The sequence below is a fragment of the Tamandua tetradactyla genome, chromosome X (assembly GCF_023851605.1).
Source record: "Tamandua tetradactyla isolate mTamTet1 chromosome X, mTamTet1.pri, whole genome shotgun sequence".
NCBI lineage: Eukaryota > Metazoa > Chordata > Mammalia > Pilosa > Myrmecophagidae > Tamandua > Tamandua tetradactyla.
Window position 1 is genome coordinate 41,843,726 of NC_135353.1, and position 17,064 is coordinate 41,860,789.

The 17,064-nt window shown below is 39.3% G+C and overlaps 1 protein-coding gene across 2 annotated transcripts in view; it reads left to right on the plus strand.

Annotated features, from left to right (window-relative positions):
- Positions 1 to 10,500, plus strand: part of LOC143671470 (uncharacterized) — a 132,790-nt gene extending 122,290 nt beyond the window's left edge. Inside the window, exons 4-7 of one of the 2 annotated variants that reach the window (XM_077146641.1) lie at positions 1,624 to 3,046; positions 3,752 to 3,941; positions 6,003 to 6,104; positions 6,375 to 10,500. In XM_077146641.1, the coding sequence (XP_077002756.1) occupies positions 3,759 to 3,941; positions 6,003 to 6,104; positions 6,375 to 6,701 (612 nt within the window). In that variant the 5' untranslated portion in view covers positions 1,624 to 3,046; positions 3,752 to 3,758 and the 3' untranslated portion in view covers positions 6,702 to 10,500. Of the gene's footprint in view, positions 1 to 1,623; positions 3,047 to 3,423; positions 3,942 to 6,002; positions 6,105 to 6,374 lie in introns of those variants that run through there. The other variant, XM_077146640.1, reaches the window with a different exon arrangement.
- The last annotated feature ends 6,564 nt before the right edge of the window (positions 10,501 to 17,064 follow it).

A 17,064-nucleotide genomic window follows, 5' to 3' on the forward strand; every position in this document is an offset into this window, starting at 1 on the left:
GAGTCCAAAGTTCACAGGGCAGGCTGTGAGGCCGATGATTCTGATGGAGGGTCTGGATGAACTCCACAGGAGAGGCTTGCTGTCCAAAGCAGGAAGACAGCCTGTCTCTTCTGAATCCCCCCTTAAAAGGCTTCCAGTGATTAGATTAAGCATCACTCATTGCAGAAGGCACTCCCTTGGCTGATTACGAATGGAATCAGCTGTGGATGCATCTTACATGATCATGATCTAATTCTATGAAATATCCTTATCGCAACAGACAGGCCAGCACTTGCCCAACCAGACAACAGGTACCACCACTTGGCCAAGTTGACACATGAAGCTGAGCATGACAGATATAAAGGATGTGTTTTTGTTAATAGGAAGAAAAGAGCAGTTTTGTCCTAAGGTAAAATGAATAGCTGTTGCAGAATGAGGAAAAGTAAGACAAAGCCTTAACAGATATGGTAAATTGCTGAAGGTTTATGGAAATGGAAATTACGGTCAAAGTCAAGAAAGATCTAATGGGTGTATCTATACATTTTTTAAAAAAACTTCAATATCAAATAATATAGTGGTGCAAGACTAAAGTTTAGTTTTCTCTCTATTAAAGTGACAAAGTTTTCTTGGACTGTTGGCTTGTTCTAGTGAAAATCTATAAAAATGTTTTCTAATTAATCAGTGTAAAAAGCAGAGTCTGTGTTTTATCAAAATAACTTCTTATGTTAACTGCCATGTCCTTGGCTGTGTAAGAAAAATAAATCATCACACTGTTTGAAAAAGATTTACTGATTCATAAGCAGTGGCTAATGGATTAACTATTTGAATGCCTATCTGGAAATAAAATAATTAAGAAATACATGGAAGAAAATTATAAAAACATTATGGAAAAGGAAATATGGGAAATTGTTCAATGTGTTAAGGTATCCATTTTTCACATAGATGCCTACTTGATCCTAAAGCACCTGAATGTGAGTATAATGCTACTGCAGATGTCTTGGCAAAGATTACTGAAGAAAACTCTGCTCTTGTACAATCGGTGCATCAGCAACCTGGACATTTAGGTGCACATGCTATGCACAAATGGGCACAAGCTAAAGAGATTAATTTACCTTTATCTATTTTAATGCAAATTAAAAATCAATGTGAAATTTGTAAAAAAAAAAAAAAAAAAAGAAAAGATGCTTTACAAATAATACTGAAAATAATGACAGGGGAATTAGCAAAAGAAACACTCCCTGCTCAAATAGGGCAAATTGATTATACCTACTCTGGAGTGCTTGTTGCCGGTGCATACCAATGTGGCACCCAAAGAAGTACTTATAAAACCTTAAATATTATTACAAATCCCCTTTACAAATTCCAATTGACAGTGGTTCCCATTTTAAGAGCAATAAATAATTATACCTTATAAAAAGGAAACTGGGAAAAGCTAAATCATACTCCTAATGTAACAAATCATGCTGGAGGATTTGGCTCCATTGAAATCAAAATTAGCTCTAAAGTCTGAATAAAGACAGTCAAGACAGGCCAAAGGCCATTGAAATGATAGCAGAGGGAAATAACAATATAATGGTAATAACCTATGCTAAAAAGAATAAATTAGAAATATTGCCTATTGATCAACTTTTTCTTCATGATTAGGTATCTGACATCATGGGCTTATACCTATGCCTGAGTGCATGATATCTCTCACTGCTGAATCTTTGCTGAATTCCCAACTAATGCAACTGAAGAACTTCCATGATGAATAACATCAACCACTGAACAGAACTAGACTGGGCTAAATCTAACAACTGCTCAAGGAGGAACTTGTGCTGTTATGTATGTAAAATATATAAATATATTCCTGATAATTAAAATTCTATTGAAAATGTTTTGCAAGAAATAAATGAGGGAGTAAAGGTTATACACACCCTTTCCCAAGACCCTTTGCAGTCATGGTGGAACTCCCTTACCGGTACTTGGTGTTCAATATTAATAACATTTATTGGTATAATAACAGCTCTGGTTCTACTCTGTTGTTTGTTGTCATGTTGTTGTACTCTTTGTCAAACCTTTAATGAGAGTCTATTAATCTAGCATGCCATGGCAAAAGAATAGAAGAAAAGTATAAGAAGAATGCTGTACTTGGTGTTTGGTGTATTTGGCTGGGCAATGCTTTATGTGTTTGTTTTTGCCCCAGACCAGGGTAGCTAGTAAAAAAATACTGTACTGTCTGGGTAATGTGTTTATTTGTCTCCTAACATATTGTACTGGGTGCCCCAAACTATGCAAATCTGGGTGATATTTCTCTCCTGCTTTATAAATTTTATACTGGCTGGAAGATGTTTCTTTTCTTGCCTCAAACCAGGTGCCTTAATCTATTAATCTAAAGTAATATTGCTGTAAGTGGATCTGTTCTTAATATATACTCTTGTTGTACTGGCTTAGTGATTTTGAAATAATCTAGATACCTGAATTCCTTTATACCTGTATAAGATATTTTAATGCTTGGTCCTGTATTTAAATAAAAATATATGTATAAACTAAATTTACCCCCCAAAATGACCATGGCTTACATCGTGAACAGATCAGACTCTAAGGGCCAAATGTAAGGGAAAGATACATTTGTGGCATCTGTTCTGTTCACCTGGAGTTGCCATTGCATGCAACTGATGTTGCATGTATTGTGTGACCTTGGTAAAAACAGTTGAAACAAGCACTCAGGCTGGGAGAACTGGCTATCCTCCCAGAAGGAAGTGTACTGTGATAAATATATCTTGGCCCCAGGAAGCTCCTCTCAGTCCCTAGCCAGTTCCCATAGGACCAAACTGAGCCTGGTCATGTAAGCAAATTGGAATTTGGCCACTATTGTGTGAAGATATCATAAAAACTGCATGCAAGCAGTTAGAGAAAAATAGGAAAGCACTTAGAGAATAATCTTAAGAAAGGAGGGAGAGCACCTTATCAGAATCTTATACATTTTAAGTAAGGAGACTCCAAATGCTGTCTCCAAGATTGCTGTGGATTTTTACTAATGAAACTTGAAATGCTGCTTCTGAAACTCTCCAGCACTTCTCTTCAGGTATTGGTGCCATCTTATCTGGTGATATAACTATACTTTATTTTTAAAAGCTCTTTTAATTACTATCTTTTAATTATTTTCTTTAATTTCCTAATAAAACCTACTTTTATATCATTGAAGTCTGTGTTGTCCATGAATCCAAACATATAAATTAGGTGGCCACAAATGTTATGGTACCTTTCATGCAACAAAATTGGTGCTATGAGCAGGATTCACATTTCAGCATGGCTTCATAGTAGTGAAGGTCAATAAAACAAACTTTAAAAAATCTGTGTAAAAAACATGGATTGTGCTCTTCTGAATATTGTAATTCTTTATTAGGACCATTCTTCTTGATAAATTTAAAGTTGCCATTTTTTGTCTTTTTATATGAAAAATGTTGTTTCAGATTTAATGTTTTATAAGAAATTTGGGAATTCATAATCAATAATACCTCATGCTTATAATAGCAGCAGCACCTTTTAGAAATCTGTAAAACATCATTTGCTTGGCAATTGGGACAATTTAAATTTAAACATCTTCTGATTACAGGCCTCAGTATCAAACATTCAACATGCTCAATTACAATTGCTTCCTAATTCCCAAACCATGATAGGAGTTGCAGGTGAATTACAATCTTTAAACCCTATAACCTGGATGAAAGGTTGGGGAGGAGGGCTCTTAAGGGGAGTATTAATTGTCTTTGTCTTCTTTGTTTATGCTTAGTCTTCAGATGCATGCAACAAGCCCTCCAGGGTATAATGCAATGGGAAATCACCTGATCTGCCTTCATATTCTGCAAAAACAAAAAGGGGATATATGTGAGAAAATGGCTGAAGGTCATATTGTTTCCATAACACAGATAATGGTGTGGACCTCAGAACACCAGGTCATGCCTGGCCGGAATACTGTCCTGGTGAGCACATGATTGTTTGCAGAAGGAAACATTTGAAACTTGTACGGCATGCCTGAGATTAATGTTAATGTGGCAGTTCAGATGAAAAACAACTTACTAACAACCTTGAAAGATAGTTTCTGTTTTAAAGCTTCTCAGTAAATATGATGAGGAATTCAGGGTCAAGGCTCATGTCCTTTGACACATGAGTCCCCTGCTCTTGTCTTAAAAGACTCTTCTGTGTGAGTGTCTTTATTTTTCAGATTCGTGGTGCCTTCCTTGGCCCTTCCTGCTGAGCTGGTCTCAGCAGGGTCCATCAATTTTATTGATTTTCTCCTAGAACCAATTTCAGATTTTGTTGATTTTCTTAATTGTGTTCATGTCTCAATTTCATTTATTTCTGCTCTAATCTTCATTATTTCTTTCCTTTTGCTTGCTTTGGGGATAGTTTGCTGTTCTTTCTCTAGTTCATCCAGTGAACAGTTAATTCCTTGATGTTTGCTTTTTCTTCTTTTTTCATATAGGCATTTAGGGCAATAAGTTTCCCTCTTAGCACTGCCTCTGCTGCATTGCATAAGTTTTGATATGTTGTGTTTCATTTTTATTTGCCTCAAGATATTTACTAATTTCTCTTGTAATTTCTTCCTTGACCCACTTGTTGTTTAAGAGCATGTTGTTGAGCTTCTATATATTTGTGAATTTTCTGGCCCTCTGTCTGTTATTGATTTCCAACTTCATTCCTTTATGATCCTAGAAAGTGTTTTGTATGATTTCAATCTCTTTAAATTTATTGAGACTTGCTTTGTGACCTAGCATATGGTCTTGTAAAGAAGGATTTTATAAAGCTTAACAGTAGCTAATTTTTCTTGCTTAATTTAGCTATTTACATATATTTTAGCTTCTGAATGATAGAAATATCCAGCAAAAGCATTTGTGTCATTTTATATTCACTGCTATGCATTTGGTGTGAGTTAAGAATTGTAAAGAAAAGAGTTATGGGCCCCATCAGGCTAAGAAAAACAACCCAGAACTTCCCAGGGGCGGTTATCTGCTGCCTTGGTTATGCAAGGTTGTCTGCTGCCTTGGTTATGCAAGGCTGTAACTGCTGGAGGAAGTTTATCTAAGAATGCAACTGAGAAGGTTGAGTAAGGGAGTTTTGCACAACGAGACAGCTGCTTCTTGCATGAAGCAGCTCCCATGACTCATGCACAAAAAATGTTTATCTGCTTCTTGCAAAATGTTTGTTATCTGCTTCTTGCAAAATGTTTATTATCTGCTTCTTGCATCAAGCAGCACCTGTGACCCATGCTCGACCCTCACCCCCCTCCTCCTACCCCTTAAAAGCTTCCCCAAACCCAGGCTCGGGGCTCTCTGTTCCTGCATGTTCAGTGAGCCCCACGCATGTGTGGTAAATAAACCCCTTGCGTGTTGCATGAGAGAACGTCTCTTGGAGTCCTCCTTTGCGTGGCAAAACTCTCGAATTCTTACATTTGGAGGTCCCACCAAGATCGGCTCTTCGTAAGGGGAGGCTCCAACAGCTCTTTCTCTCAGGGTAAGTGAGGCCTTTTTGTCTGAGGTGCGATCGCTTAGTCTGTCAGACTGTCAGTGACTGTCAGAGAGTTATGTGAGCACTCCCCGACCGCAACTGGCAGACGTGTCCAAGGGTTGCAGGTCACTCTCCCGAGGGATGCCTCGGGATTGGGGGACCTCTGGGGACGCCTGGAGGCTTCCTACAGGACCGACTCTGATTCTGTTTCCCTTCTGATGGGGGGAGACTCGATCACAGTCATCAGGCCAGTCGAAGCTGTGTCTCTGAAACTGTGTAAACGTGGTGTGCCGGCTCTGTGTGTGTCTGTCTGTATTTGTGTGTTGGGAATTGTTTTTGTTTTACCAAAGATGGGTCAGGGAATGTCGACTCCACTTTCTCTGACCTTAAGACACTGGTCTGAGGTCAGGGAAAGAGGTCAGAATCTATCTCTTATTGTAAAGAAAGGCAAATGGCAGACCTTCTGCTCGGCCGAGTGGCCCTCTTTTAACGTGGAATGGCCTCGTGAAGGAGCTTTTCATCTACCCTTGATTCAGGCCGTCAAGTCAGTCATCTTCCGCCCTGACCCGTATGGCCACCTGGACCAGCAGCCCTACATCATGGTTTGGCAGGACCTGTGTGAAAACCCACCTCCATGGGTAAAGCCGTTTCTTACTCCTCTTGGTCAACATGACTCTCCCTCTGTACTCCCAATCAAGGTGCCGGGTCCTTCTCAAGCTCCGAAACTCTATCCTTCCTTACCTCCTGCAGTCCTACCGGAATCCCAATCAGATCTACTCCTCTTCGACGCAGGTCCTTCTTCCCCTCCTCCCTACCCTTCAGCTCCGGTACAGGACCCCCCTTCTCTTAGCTCACCTTCTCCCTCCTCTAGTTCTCTCTCTCCACCCTCTTCCATTCCCTCTCCGCAGGTTCACCAACAGACAATCCCAGATGAACCAGGACCGGCACATAGTACACGAAGCAGACGAGCACAAAGCCCATCTGATGTGGCGGTCACTCTCCCCCTCAGACCGTATGGGCCTCCAGTGGATGATAGACATGGGGGAGAAATGCCCGCTCTACAATACTGGCCCTTTTCCTCCTCTGATTTATATAACTGGAAAAATAATAACCCTCCTTTTTCCGAGGCTCCCACTAGGCTGGCTGGATTGGTGGAGTCCCTTATATTCTCTCACCAGCCCACTTGGGATGATTGTCAACAACTCCTGGGGACTCTCTTCACCATGGAAGAGTGAGATCAGATCCTCCTGGAAGCCAGGAAGCAAGTTCCCGGACAAGATGGGAGACCCACCCAACTCCAGCATGTCATCGACGATCGGTTCCCGCTGCGCCACCCTAATTGGGACCCGAACACCTCTAAAGGTAGGGAGCATCTGTCCATCTATTGCCAGACTCTAGTAGCGGGTCTCCGAGTAGCCGCATGCCGGTCCACCAATTTGGCCAAGGTAAAAGAAATTATTCAGGGAGTGGACGAATCACCCTCAGTCTTTTTTTTTTTAAAAAAAAAAAACTAATGGAAGCATACCGTAGGTGTGCTCCCTTTGACCCTCAATCAGAGGATCAAAGAGCCTCAGTGGCCATGGCCTTTATTGGCCAATCAGCTCCAGACATTAGACGCAAGCTGCAGCGCTTAGACGGGTTGCAGGACCTAGCCTTGTGAGATTTTGTCAAAGAAGCTAAAAAACTGTTTTATAAGAGAGAAACAGAGGAGGAAAAAGAACAAAGGAGAGAAAGAGAGAGAAAAAAGTTAATAAAAGAAAAAAGAATAATACAGCTAATTAAGGACCAAATTAATTCTGCCCTAAGCAGGCCCATTCAAGTGCATTATCACCGGCTTCATCTCGCTAACCAAGGTATGAAACCAAAATATCTGACTGCTACCCACCCTCTCGGGTAAGAATCCCCACTCCTACGGGAGCAGCATACAACTCGAAAATATGCTTCTAGCTTATGCTATGATTGGTACCACTGGGTGCAAGGCAAAACACTGCAAAGGAGGGCCAAAACAATTAAAGGCCATTTTCGAGCTCCTTGAGAAGTATGCCTCATCTTGCATAGAGATTCACTCTGCAAAAATTCCTCTCCCCAGAAAAACAGAGCCACAAACAACCTGGGGGATGAGGCCTCTACTTCCCCCAGCAAAGGTTAATGCCAAAAGAATGCTGGATCAGCATTCTTCCTCCATATTTTTAAAAAAAACAAAGGGAGGAAATGTTGGGGACAATTAAAATAGCATGTATAAAATCTACCTCAGCGATGCTGGAAACATGCAACATGGCCACCAGGGCTGAAACAAAGAACTAGCCATTGTCCACTGTGCTAGCCACCAAAGAGGCTCAGACCCAGTAACCATGGGTAATAGGCGAGCAGATAAAGAAGCAAAAGCGGCAGCATTAAGGGACCCTATAAACTTGGTCCTAATAACCAAAGAAAACCAGCAACCCCCTAAGACACTATCTGAGGTTACACCCCAAGGAGAGTCGGAAGCCCTAGCTTACATACAGCAGGTCCACCAGCTCACTCACCTGGGGACAGGGAAACTACAGCAGCTCCTGCAAGGCCAGAGGGAATTGTACCCTCTGACAGCCTCAAAAAAAAAAAAAAAAAAGAAAGAACTGGCAGATCGCATAGCCAGAGAATATCAGGCATGTCAAATTATAAACGCCTACCCCACCAAAGCTCCTAATGGAAAAAGACTAAGGGGAACTCGACCTGGGCAGTTCTGGGAAGTCAACTTTACTGAAATCAAACCTGCAAAATATGAACTTAAATACTTACTAGTTTTTATAGACACCTTTTCAGGATAAGTTGAAGCCTACCCAACTAAGAGAGAAACGGCCCAGGTCATAGTCAAAAAAAATTATGGAAAAAATTTTTCCCCGGTTCGGTCTACCAAAAATAATAGGATCAGATAACGGACCCGCATTTGTAGCCCAGATAAATCAGGGTGTGGCCAGGATATTGGGGATTAATTGGAAATTGCATTGCGCATACAAACCCCAAAGCTCAGGACAGGTAGAAAAGATAAACAGGACAATTAAAGAGACCCTAATCAAATTAGCTATAGAGACTGGCTTGAAGGATTGGACCATGCTCCTGCCTTATGCCCTGTTCAGGGCCAGGAATACCCCCTCTGCTCTCATGTATAATCTAACCCCGGTGTTGGCTGTTAATGTATTGAATATTTTGCTTGTCTCCCCATGGTTAAAATAAGTCTGAAAAATAGCAGCATAATCTCTTGGCTGTTTATACTTTTTTTAAACTTTCCTGTGTTGTAAATATTATATACTTTTGATGATCCCAACTATGTAACCTCTATGCTCTATAAGGTGATTATTTATATATATAGCAACATGGCCCAGTGATATTATATAGTTTCCCAATGGACTTTTCCATAAAGAGGGGGGACTATGTGCAGCTTTAAAAGAACAGTGCTGTTTCTATGCAGATCACTCTGGTGTTGTTAAAAAGTCCATGACAAAACTCAGAGAGCGCCTTCGTGAAAGACAAAAAGAACGAGAGGCGCAACAGGGGTGGTTTGAATCTTGGTTCACTAAGTCCCCCTGGTTGACAACGCTATTATCTACTCTCGCTGGGCCTTTAATTGTGTTACTTTTAATAATAACTATAGGACCATATATTCTAAATAGAATTATACAGTTTTTACAAAGGCAGATTGGAAATGTCAAATTAATGCTCATCAGACAACAGTACTCAGTATTAAATAACCCAGAAAATCTCTAAGATTAGAGATATGTACAAAAAGGAGTGGGAAATGTAAAGAAGGATTTTATAAAGCTTAACAGTAGCTAATTTTTCTTGCTTAATTTAGCTATTTACATATATTTTAGCTTCTGAGTGATAGAAATATCCAGCAAAAGCATTTGTGTCATTTTATATTCACTGCTATGCATTTGGTGTGAGTTAAGAATTGTAAAGAAAAGAGTTATGGGCCCCATCAGGCTAAGAAAAACAACCCAGAACTTCCCAGGGGCGGTTATCTGCTGCCTTGGTTATGCAAGGTTATCTGCTGCCTTGGTTATGCAAGGTTGTAACTGCTGGAGGAAGTTTATCTAAGAATGCAACTGAGAAGGTTGAGTAAGGGAGTTTTGCACAATGAGACAGCTGCTTCTTGCATGAAGCAGCTCCCATGACTCATGCGCGAAAAATGTTTGTTATCTGCTTCTTGCAAAATGTTTGTTATCTGCTTCTTGCATCAAGCAGCACCTGTGACCCATGCTCGACCCTCACCCCCCTCCTCCTACCCCTTAAAAGCTTCCCCAAACCCAGGCTCGGGGCTCTCTGTTCCTGCGTGTTCAGTGAGCCCCACGCATGTGTGGTAAATAAACCCCTTGCGTGTTGCATGAGAGAACGTCTCTTGGAGTCCTCCTTTGCTGGCAAAACTCTCGAATTCTTCCAGTCTATCCTTGAGAATGTTCCATGTGCACTTGAGAAAAAACTGTATCTTGCTGTTGTGGGGTGTAATGTTCTATAAAGGTCTGTTAAGTCTAGTGCATTTATTGTATTATTCAAATTTTCTGTTTCTTTATTGATCCTCTGTCTAGATATTCTGTCCATTGATGAGAGCAGGGAATTGAAGTCTCCAATTATTATGATAGATGTGTCTATTTCTCTTTTCAGTGTTTTCATTGTTTGCCTCATGTATTTTGGAGCACTCTGGCTCTGTGCATCAATATTTATTATTGTTATGTTTTATTGTTAAATCGTTCCTTTTATTAATACATAGTGTCCTTCTAGTTCTCTTTTAATTGTTGTACATTTGAAGTCTAATTTGTTGGATATTAGTATAGCTACTCCTGCTCTTTTCTGATTGTTGTTTGCATGAAATATCTTTTGCCAACTTTTCACTTTCAACCTATATTTATCTTTGGGTCTAAGATGTGTCTCCTGTAGACAGCATATAGATGGTCCTGTGTTTTTAATCCATTCTGCCAGTCTATGTCTTTTGATTGGGGAGTTTAATCCATTAACATTTAGTTTTATTACTGTAAGGACAGTACTTTCTTCTACCATTTTGCCTTTTGGATTTTATATGTCATATATAATTTTTCCTCTTTTTTGCCTTTACTGATAGTCTTCATTTCTACACTCTTCTCCACACCTCTCTCTCCTGTCTTTTCCTATCTGTCACTAGTCCTTCCTTTAGTATTTCTTGTGGAGTCAGTCTCTTGGTCACAAATTTTCAGTGACTTTTTTGTCTGAAAATGTTTTGATTTCCCCCTCCCCCCCATTTTTGAAGGACAATTTTATTAGATATAGAATTCTTGTTTGGCAGTTTTCCTCCTTTAGAATCTTAAATATATCATACCGCTGTCTTCTCACCTCCATGGTTTCTGCTGAGAAATCTATGCATAGTCTTATTGGGCTTCCCTTGTATGCAGTGGATTGCTTTTCTCTGCTGCTTTTAAAGTTCTCTCTTTCTCTTTGATTTCTGACATTCTAATTAGTAAGTATCTTGGAGTATGTCTATTTGGATCTATTCTGTTTAAGGTACACTGCATTTCTTGGATTTGTAATTTTAAGTCTTTCATAAGAGTTGGTAAATTTTCAGTGATAATTTCCTCCATTAGTCTTTCTCCTCCTTTTCCCTTCTCTTGTCCTTCTGGGACACCCACAACACATATATTTCTGTGCTTCATGTTGTTGTTCCATTTCCTGAGTCCCTGCTCATATTTTTCCATTCTTTTCCCTATATTTTCTTTGCTTGTCAGATTTCAGATATTCTGTCCTCTAGTTCACTAATCCTGTCTTCTGCCTTTTGGAATCTAACATTGTAGGTTTCCATTGTTTTTGTTGTCTCTTCTACTGTGACTTTCATTCCCATAAGTTCTGTGATTCATTTTTTCAAAATTTTGATTTCTTCTTTTTGTTCATCCATTGCCTTCTTTATATCCTCCCTCAATTCATTGATTTGATTTTTGATGAGATTTTCCATGTCTCTTTGAACATCTTGAATTAATTGTTTCAACTCCTATATCTCATTTGAATTGTTGGTTTATTCATTTGACTGGGCTGTATCTTCAATTTTCCTAGTATGATTCATTATTTTTTCTGGTGTCTAGCAAAAAAAATTAATTTTCTTAATTAGTTTATTCTGGAGATTTTTTTCACTCTTTTACCTAGGATTTTCTTGCTGGATAGCTTTGTTCTTTGACACTCAGTTAAGCTTATCTGGACCTGTAGCATAGGTTTTGTTTAATGGATCAGAATTTTTCAGTTCTTGTTTTCTTGTTTCTTGCCCTGCTTGTATGATGCCCTTTTTTTCCCCTTAGGAGGTTCTACTTAGGTATTATAGACCCCAGTCAGATTCTTCCAGACAAACTGGCCTCCTCTCAGGAGGAGTCACCTATATCAGTTTTCCCTGAGGATGAGACCCACCAAGTCGATAGACTTTCCTATGAAGCCTCTAGACTCTGTGTTTTTTCTATCCTGCCCAGTATGTGGTACTTGTCTGCATGGGGTCCCACCAGAAGAAAGTTATGTGGTACCTTTAACTTCAGCAGACTCTTCCTGCTGTGGACATGGTTGAGATAGAGGAGAGGTTGTAGACTGACTTTAATTCCACCTGAGCTGGGTCCCACACTCTCCTGGGGAATTACAAGCTTAATTCTGCCCTTGCCTGGGGCTGTTGGATCTGAGAGCAGTTAAGCAATAGAAACAAACAAACAAACAAAAAACCTTTTCAAAGCAGGATCCTCATTCCTCAGGTTTGTTAATTAGAAGCTTAAGCTGGTATATTGCTCTGTGTATCTCCAGGTCCTATGTGCCCCCCCCCTTTTTTACGGGGCCTGATGTTTTCAAGTATTTTGTGCTATTTGACCCAAAAAAACCTCTGTGCTTTTTTTCCCCATCAGTCCTGCCCCCTCTGTGTCAAGGTGAAAACTAGTAGCTTTAGCTTTTATTTCAGGTTTAGCTGAGCTGGGCACCTATTTTTAGTAGTCAGAATTTGTTAATTAATTCCACAATTGTAGCTTGGTTGAGCTCAATCCCTTACTGTTGGTAAAGTCTCTTTTCTTTCCCCTCTGGGAACCAACCAGTTGGGGAGGGGTGCCAGCCTCCACAGCTTAGAGGACTCATGGTTCTGGGTGGGATTACAGCTGGTCCAGCTTGCCCAGACTGGTGTATGCTGTGTGGCCTGAGAAGTTGTTCTGTACTGTTCCTGGCTATTTACTAGCTGCTCTGGAGGATGAATTAAATCCCAAATCTCACTAAGCCACCATGTTGGCCCCACCCTGTTTGAGTAATTTTTTATTGTATCCTGGACATTATGAATATTATGATGTGGGGACTAAGAATCTGTTATATCCCTCTGAAGAGTATTGATGTTTTTGTTTTAATAGGCAATCAATTAGTTTGACTCAAACTGTATAGTCTGTCTTCTGGTTGGTAACTCAAATCACATTATCTATTTCATCTTTAGCTAGACTGCTGGCAGTATGTCACATGCACGTGTGTTTCATGGGTCAGCTAGAGATTTTGGTAGAGATTATACACAGAGTTTGGGCCTACCCATCTGTGCCTCTCTCCTTTCTTGGATCCCATTTTCACTTTCAAGTAGTTTTGGTCACTCTGAACTCTGTTCCCTGGTTCTTCAATATAGAAAGAACTTACCTATACTGAAAGTGGAAAATTCAGGTACTGTCCTAAACCCTTCACATATATTAATTAATTTAATCTTCACAGCAACCCACTGACATCATTACTTTTATTCTCACTCACATTTCACATCTGAGGAAGCCAAAGTACAGAGAAATGGAGTGACTTGCCCAGAGGCATACAACCAGTAAGTGCCAAAACCAAGATTTGACTCCAGGCAGACTGGCTCTATAGGCTGGCTCCTAAATAGTATACAGAGCCATCTCCTTTGTAAATATTACCTAGGAATGAATAGTTTGTAGGGTTTCCAAACTGCTAGTGTCGTCATGATTCCAGGGCTCCATGAGACCATTTGGATCATTGAAGACAAATAATTGCACTATTTTTTACATCCTTCTGCTTTCCTTGGTCATGTTTGTGATGTAAGCCCCTCAGGTTCTCTGTCCTCAACTGTGTTCTCCACACACAGAAAAGTACAATGAATTTTATAAATAAAACTCTGCGATTCATATTGTTGACTCCTACCATTTTCACATATTTGCTTCAGAATTTCATTTATTAAGAAATAAAATAAAGCCCCAGATTAAGCTCCCTCTGAACCTCTCCTGGATTTTTTTTGTTCCCTCTCCAGAAGTAACCACTATACTAAAAATGAAGTTTATTTTCCCATATATACCATAAATCTTTACTTACTTGCCTTTTTTATTTCTTTCTCTTTTTAAAATTTCATCATCCAATAAAAAGGTATTTTCAAAGTCCCCTTGGGGGACTTAGAAGAAAGGAGGAAATATTCAACTTCCCCATCTGGAGAAAAGCTGATATTCAGGGAAGCAGTGAAGACAACCAACTCAATAAACTGAGCCCTCATTCTTGGCTCTCGCCCCTTTGAAGCTTATTCTTGCAAAGGAGGTTAGCCTACTGATAATTATGTCTAAGAGTCACCACCAGTGAAGCTTTTTTTATGCAGATGTGGTCTCTCCCTCTAAGACAACTTGGCAGGTGAACTCACTGCCCTACCCCCCCTCCCACAACGTGGGACATGACTCCCAGGTATGAGCCAGGACTCAGCATCATGCGGATGAGAAAGACTTCTTGATCAAAGGTGGGAACAGAGAAATGAGACTAGATAAATTCTCAGTGGCTGAGAGATTTCAAACAGAGTCAAGAGGTTATGCTAGAGGTTATTCTTATGCATTATATAGATATCTCTTTTTAGTTTATGGTGTGTTGGAGTGGCTGGAGGGAAATACCTGAAACTGTTGAACTGTGTTCCAGTAACCTTGATTCTTGAAGGAGAGTGTATAACTATATACACATTTTACAATGTGACTGTGTGATTGTGAAAATCTTGTATCTGATACTCCTTTTATCCAGAGTATGGACAAATGAATAAAAAAAAGGATAAAAATTAAATAAATAATAGAGGGAGATAAAGGGTAAAATTTGGGCAGATTGAAGTACTGTGGATCAATGAGAGGGAGGGGTAATAGGTATAGGATGTATGAGCTCTTTTTTTTAATTTCTTTTTCTGAAGTAATGCAAATGTTCTAAAAATGATCATGGTGAAGAATACACAACTATGTGATGATATTGTGAACTGTTGATTGTATAATATGGTTGGGCATATGTGCGTGGATATTGTTCAATAAAAATATTTTTTAAAAATTCATTATCCAACATAGGCAAGAAATACTAGTTCTTCAGGTTCATATATTCTCCCCAATCATTTCCATGCCTCCTCTGATGAGGTATTCTTTGAACCTAATTTTTTGGAGTCCAGCAACTTTGTTCTCAGTGATTCTAATCTAATCATGGGTGTGGTTGCCAGGAAAGGGGTGGTGGTGGAGGTAAATAGAACTGGTGAGGGGACTGAGTCATTAGACTGTTACAAATAAGTACTTCTCATCTCACTTGGTCATATACAGTTGCCACGCACAGAGCCAAAGCAAATATAGCAGAAACACTTGTTATGAGAGTCTTTGCTCGAATAGTGTTTCAGAGTGCATCCTGAGCTGGGCAATGTTACTCAGAGCACATGAAAACATCATAGTCAAAAGAATGAGAGAGGAAGGAAGCCAGAGGTAGAAGTAAGAAGTAATGATAAGCATTAGCTTCCAACCTTCCAAGGATGATCTTCAGTTGTATATAAGATATCAATTAAAGGGTTAACTTCCTGACCAGAGACTGGTCAGGAAATAAAATGTAAGATAGGTTGAAGCAAGCAATTCAAAACAAATGCGGTGATGAGAAAACAATAAGGACCTGTGCTGTATATTTTTCATTGTTAGTTCCTCTAGATCCACTCTCCACTATGCTTTGCACTCCAGGAAGCTGATCTGTATACACTGCATCAGTGAGGTCCTATAACTTTTGGCTTCCAGTTGGGTTTGGCCAGAGGTGAGGTGGGGGGGACTGGCAAGAAATTGAAAAGATGGAGAAGGAAGTTGGGTACTTATTTCTCTGGCTCTTTCCCTAAGTGGCTTCTGTAAAATGGCTGATTGTTACCTTCAACAGAAGGCCATAGCATCTGCTGTCAGGTATCCCTTCTCACACAGCTGTTGCTTGCCTCCAACCAAGGTTCAAGTAACCATTCCCTCCTTTTGCTGCTTCATGCCTAGGGATATTAACCTCCTACTTTACAATTTCTGGGTGCTGCAATATCACTGTGGATTCGCTACAGTATGATTTTTGTAAATGGTTGCTTTATTAAATGTATCTTTAAACATGTGAATGTGCCATCTGTTCCTGATGGACATTAACTGATTCAGGGCTCAATCTTTTATTATGATTACTGACAAAATCATAATACTGAGAAAATTCCTGAAGGCACAAATCAATGGCATTAACTTTCCATCCAAACAATAGATATATAGGTAGCCTCTCTAACTAATAATTTTATAAAACCACAAAATGTTTACATCCAAACTTTCTAAAGAAATCATATACAGGAACATTGAGCCTTAAGCCACGAATCAGTTTTATCTGTTTTGAAATGTTGAGTTTTACAAAGTTAATCTCTGATGTGCTTACTTGTCTAATGTCTATTTCCCCTATTAGACTATAAACCTCATGAGCACAAGAACATATCTTTTTTATTCACTGTCTCCTCAGTGACCAGGACAGTACCCTTCATATAGTAAATACTCAATAAATACATTTTGCTTTAATGAATGAATGAATTATGGTCCTTGAAAAAAGACAAAGCAGTGGGGAATAAAGTTAATTGTAATATATTCATGATGAGTCATTTTCTTAATTAGAGGCAGATACAATGAGGCAGGCAGTTTTTTGGGATATTTTCCTCTGTAAATCATATGACACCCTTTTGGCTTGCAATCATATCTTTTTAAAAAGGTCATGTGGAAGTGTTCGCAAATTTTTCAGAGTGTCTGCTCAATTATAGAGATAGAAGAAGATGGTAAATTTCAACACAGTCTGCACAAAATTATTTGCAGGTAATCCTTAACATATTCAGAGCTGAAGACTCCATAACAGATGCTTTGCAGAGGTGTGTCTGTAAAATCAAATAAATCCCTGAAGGGAAGTGGAACTAACATCAAGAAACCTACAAATGCTTTTGATAGTAGCACCAGCAGAGGTTCTTTAACTTTCTCTATCTAACACATCCCCTCAGTAATAACCCTTATCAAGAACACTTTGTGAGGCATTTATTTGTAGATACTTATGATTAATTAATGTACAAATATGTATAGTGTACCTACTATTTGTTCTGTTCTGTGAAGGCCTCTTTCCACCTCCAGGCCCTGGCAGTGATGAATAAGGTGTAGTCTGTGCCTCTGATTGCTCACTTATTATGGAGCTGCAATTATAATATAATATGATGAGCATTCTATTAAAGGTATATTTGTTGTGTTTTATTTTTTTAACTTTTTATTTGGGAATAATTTCAAATTACAGAAAGTGCTAGAATGAGAACAGTATAAAGAACACCTAAATAGCATCTTTACTCAGATTCTCTCT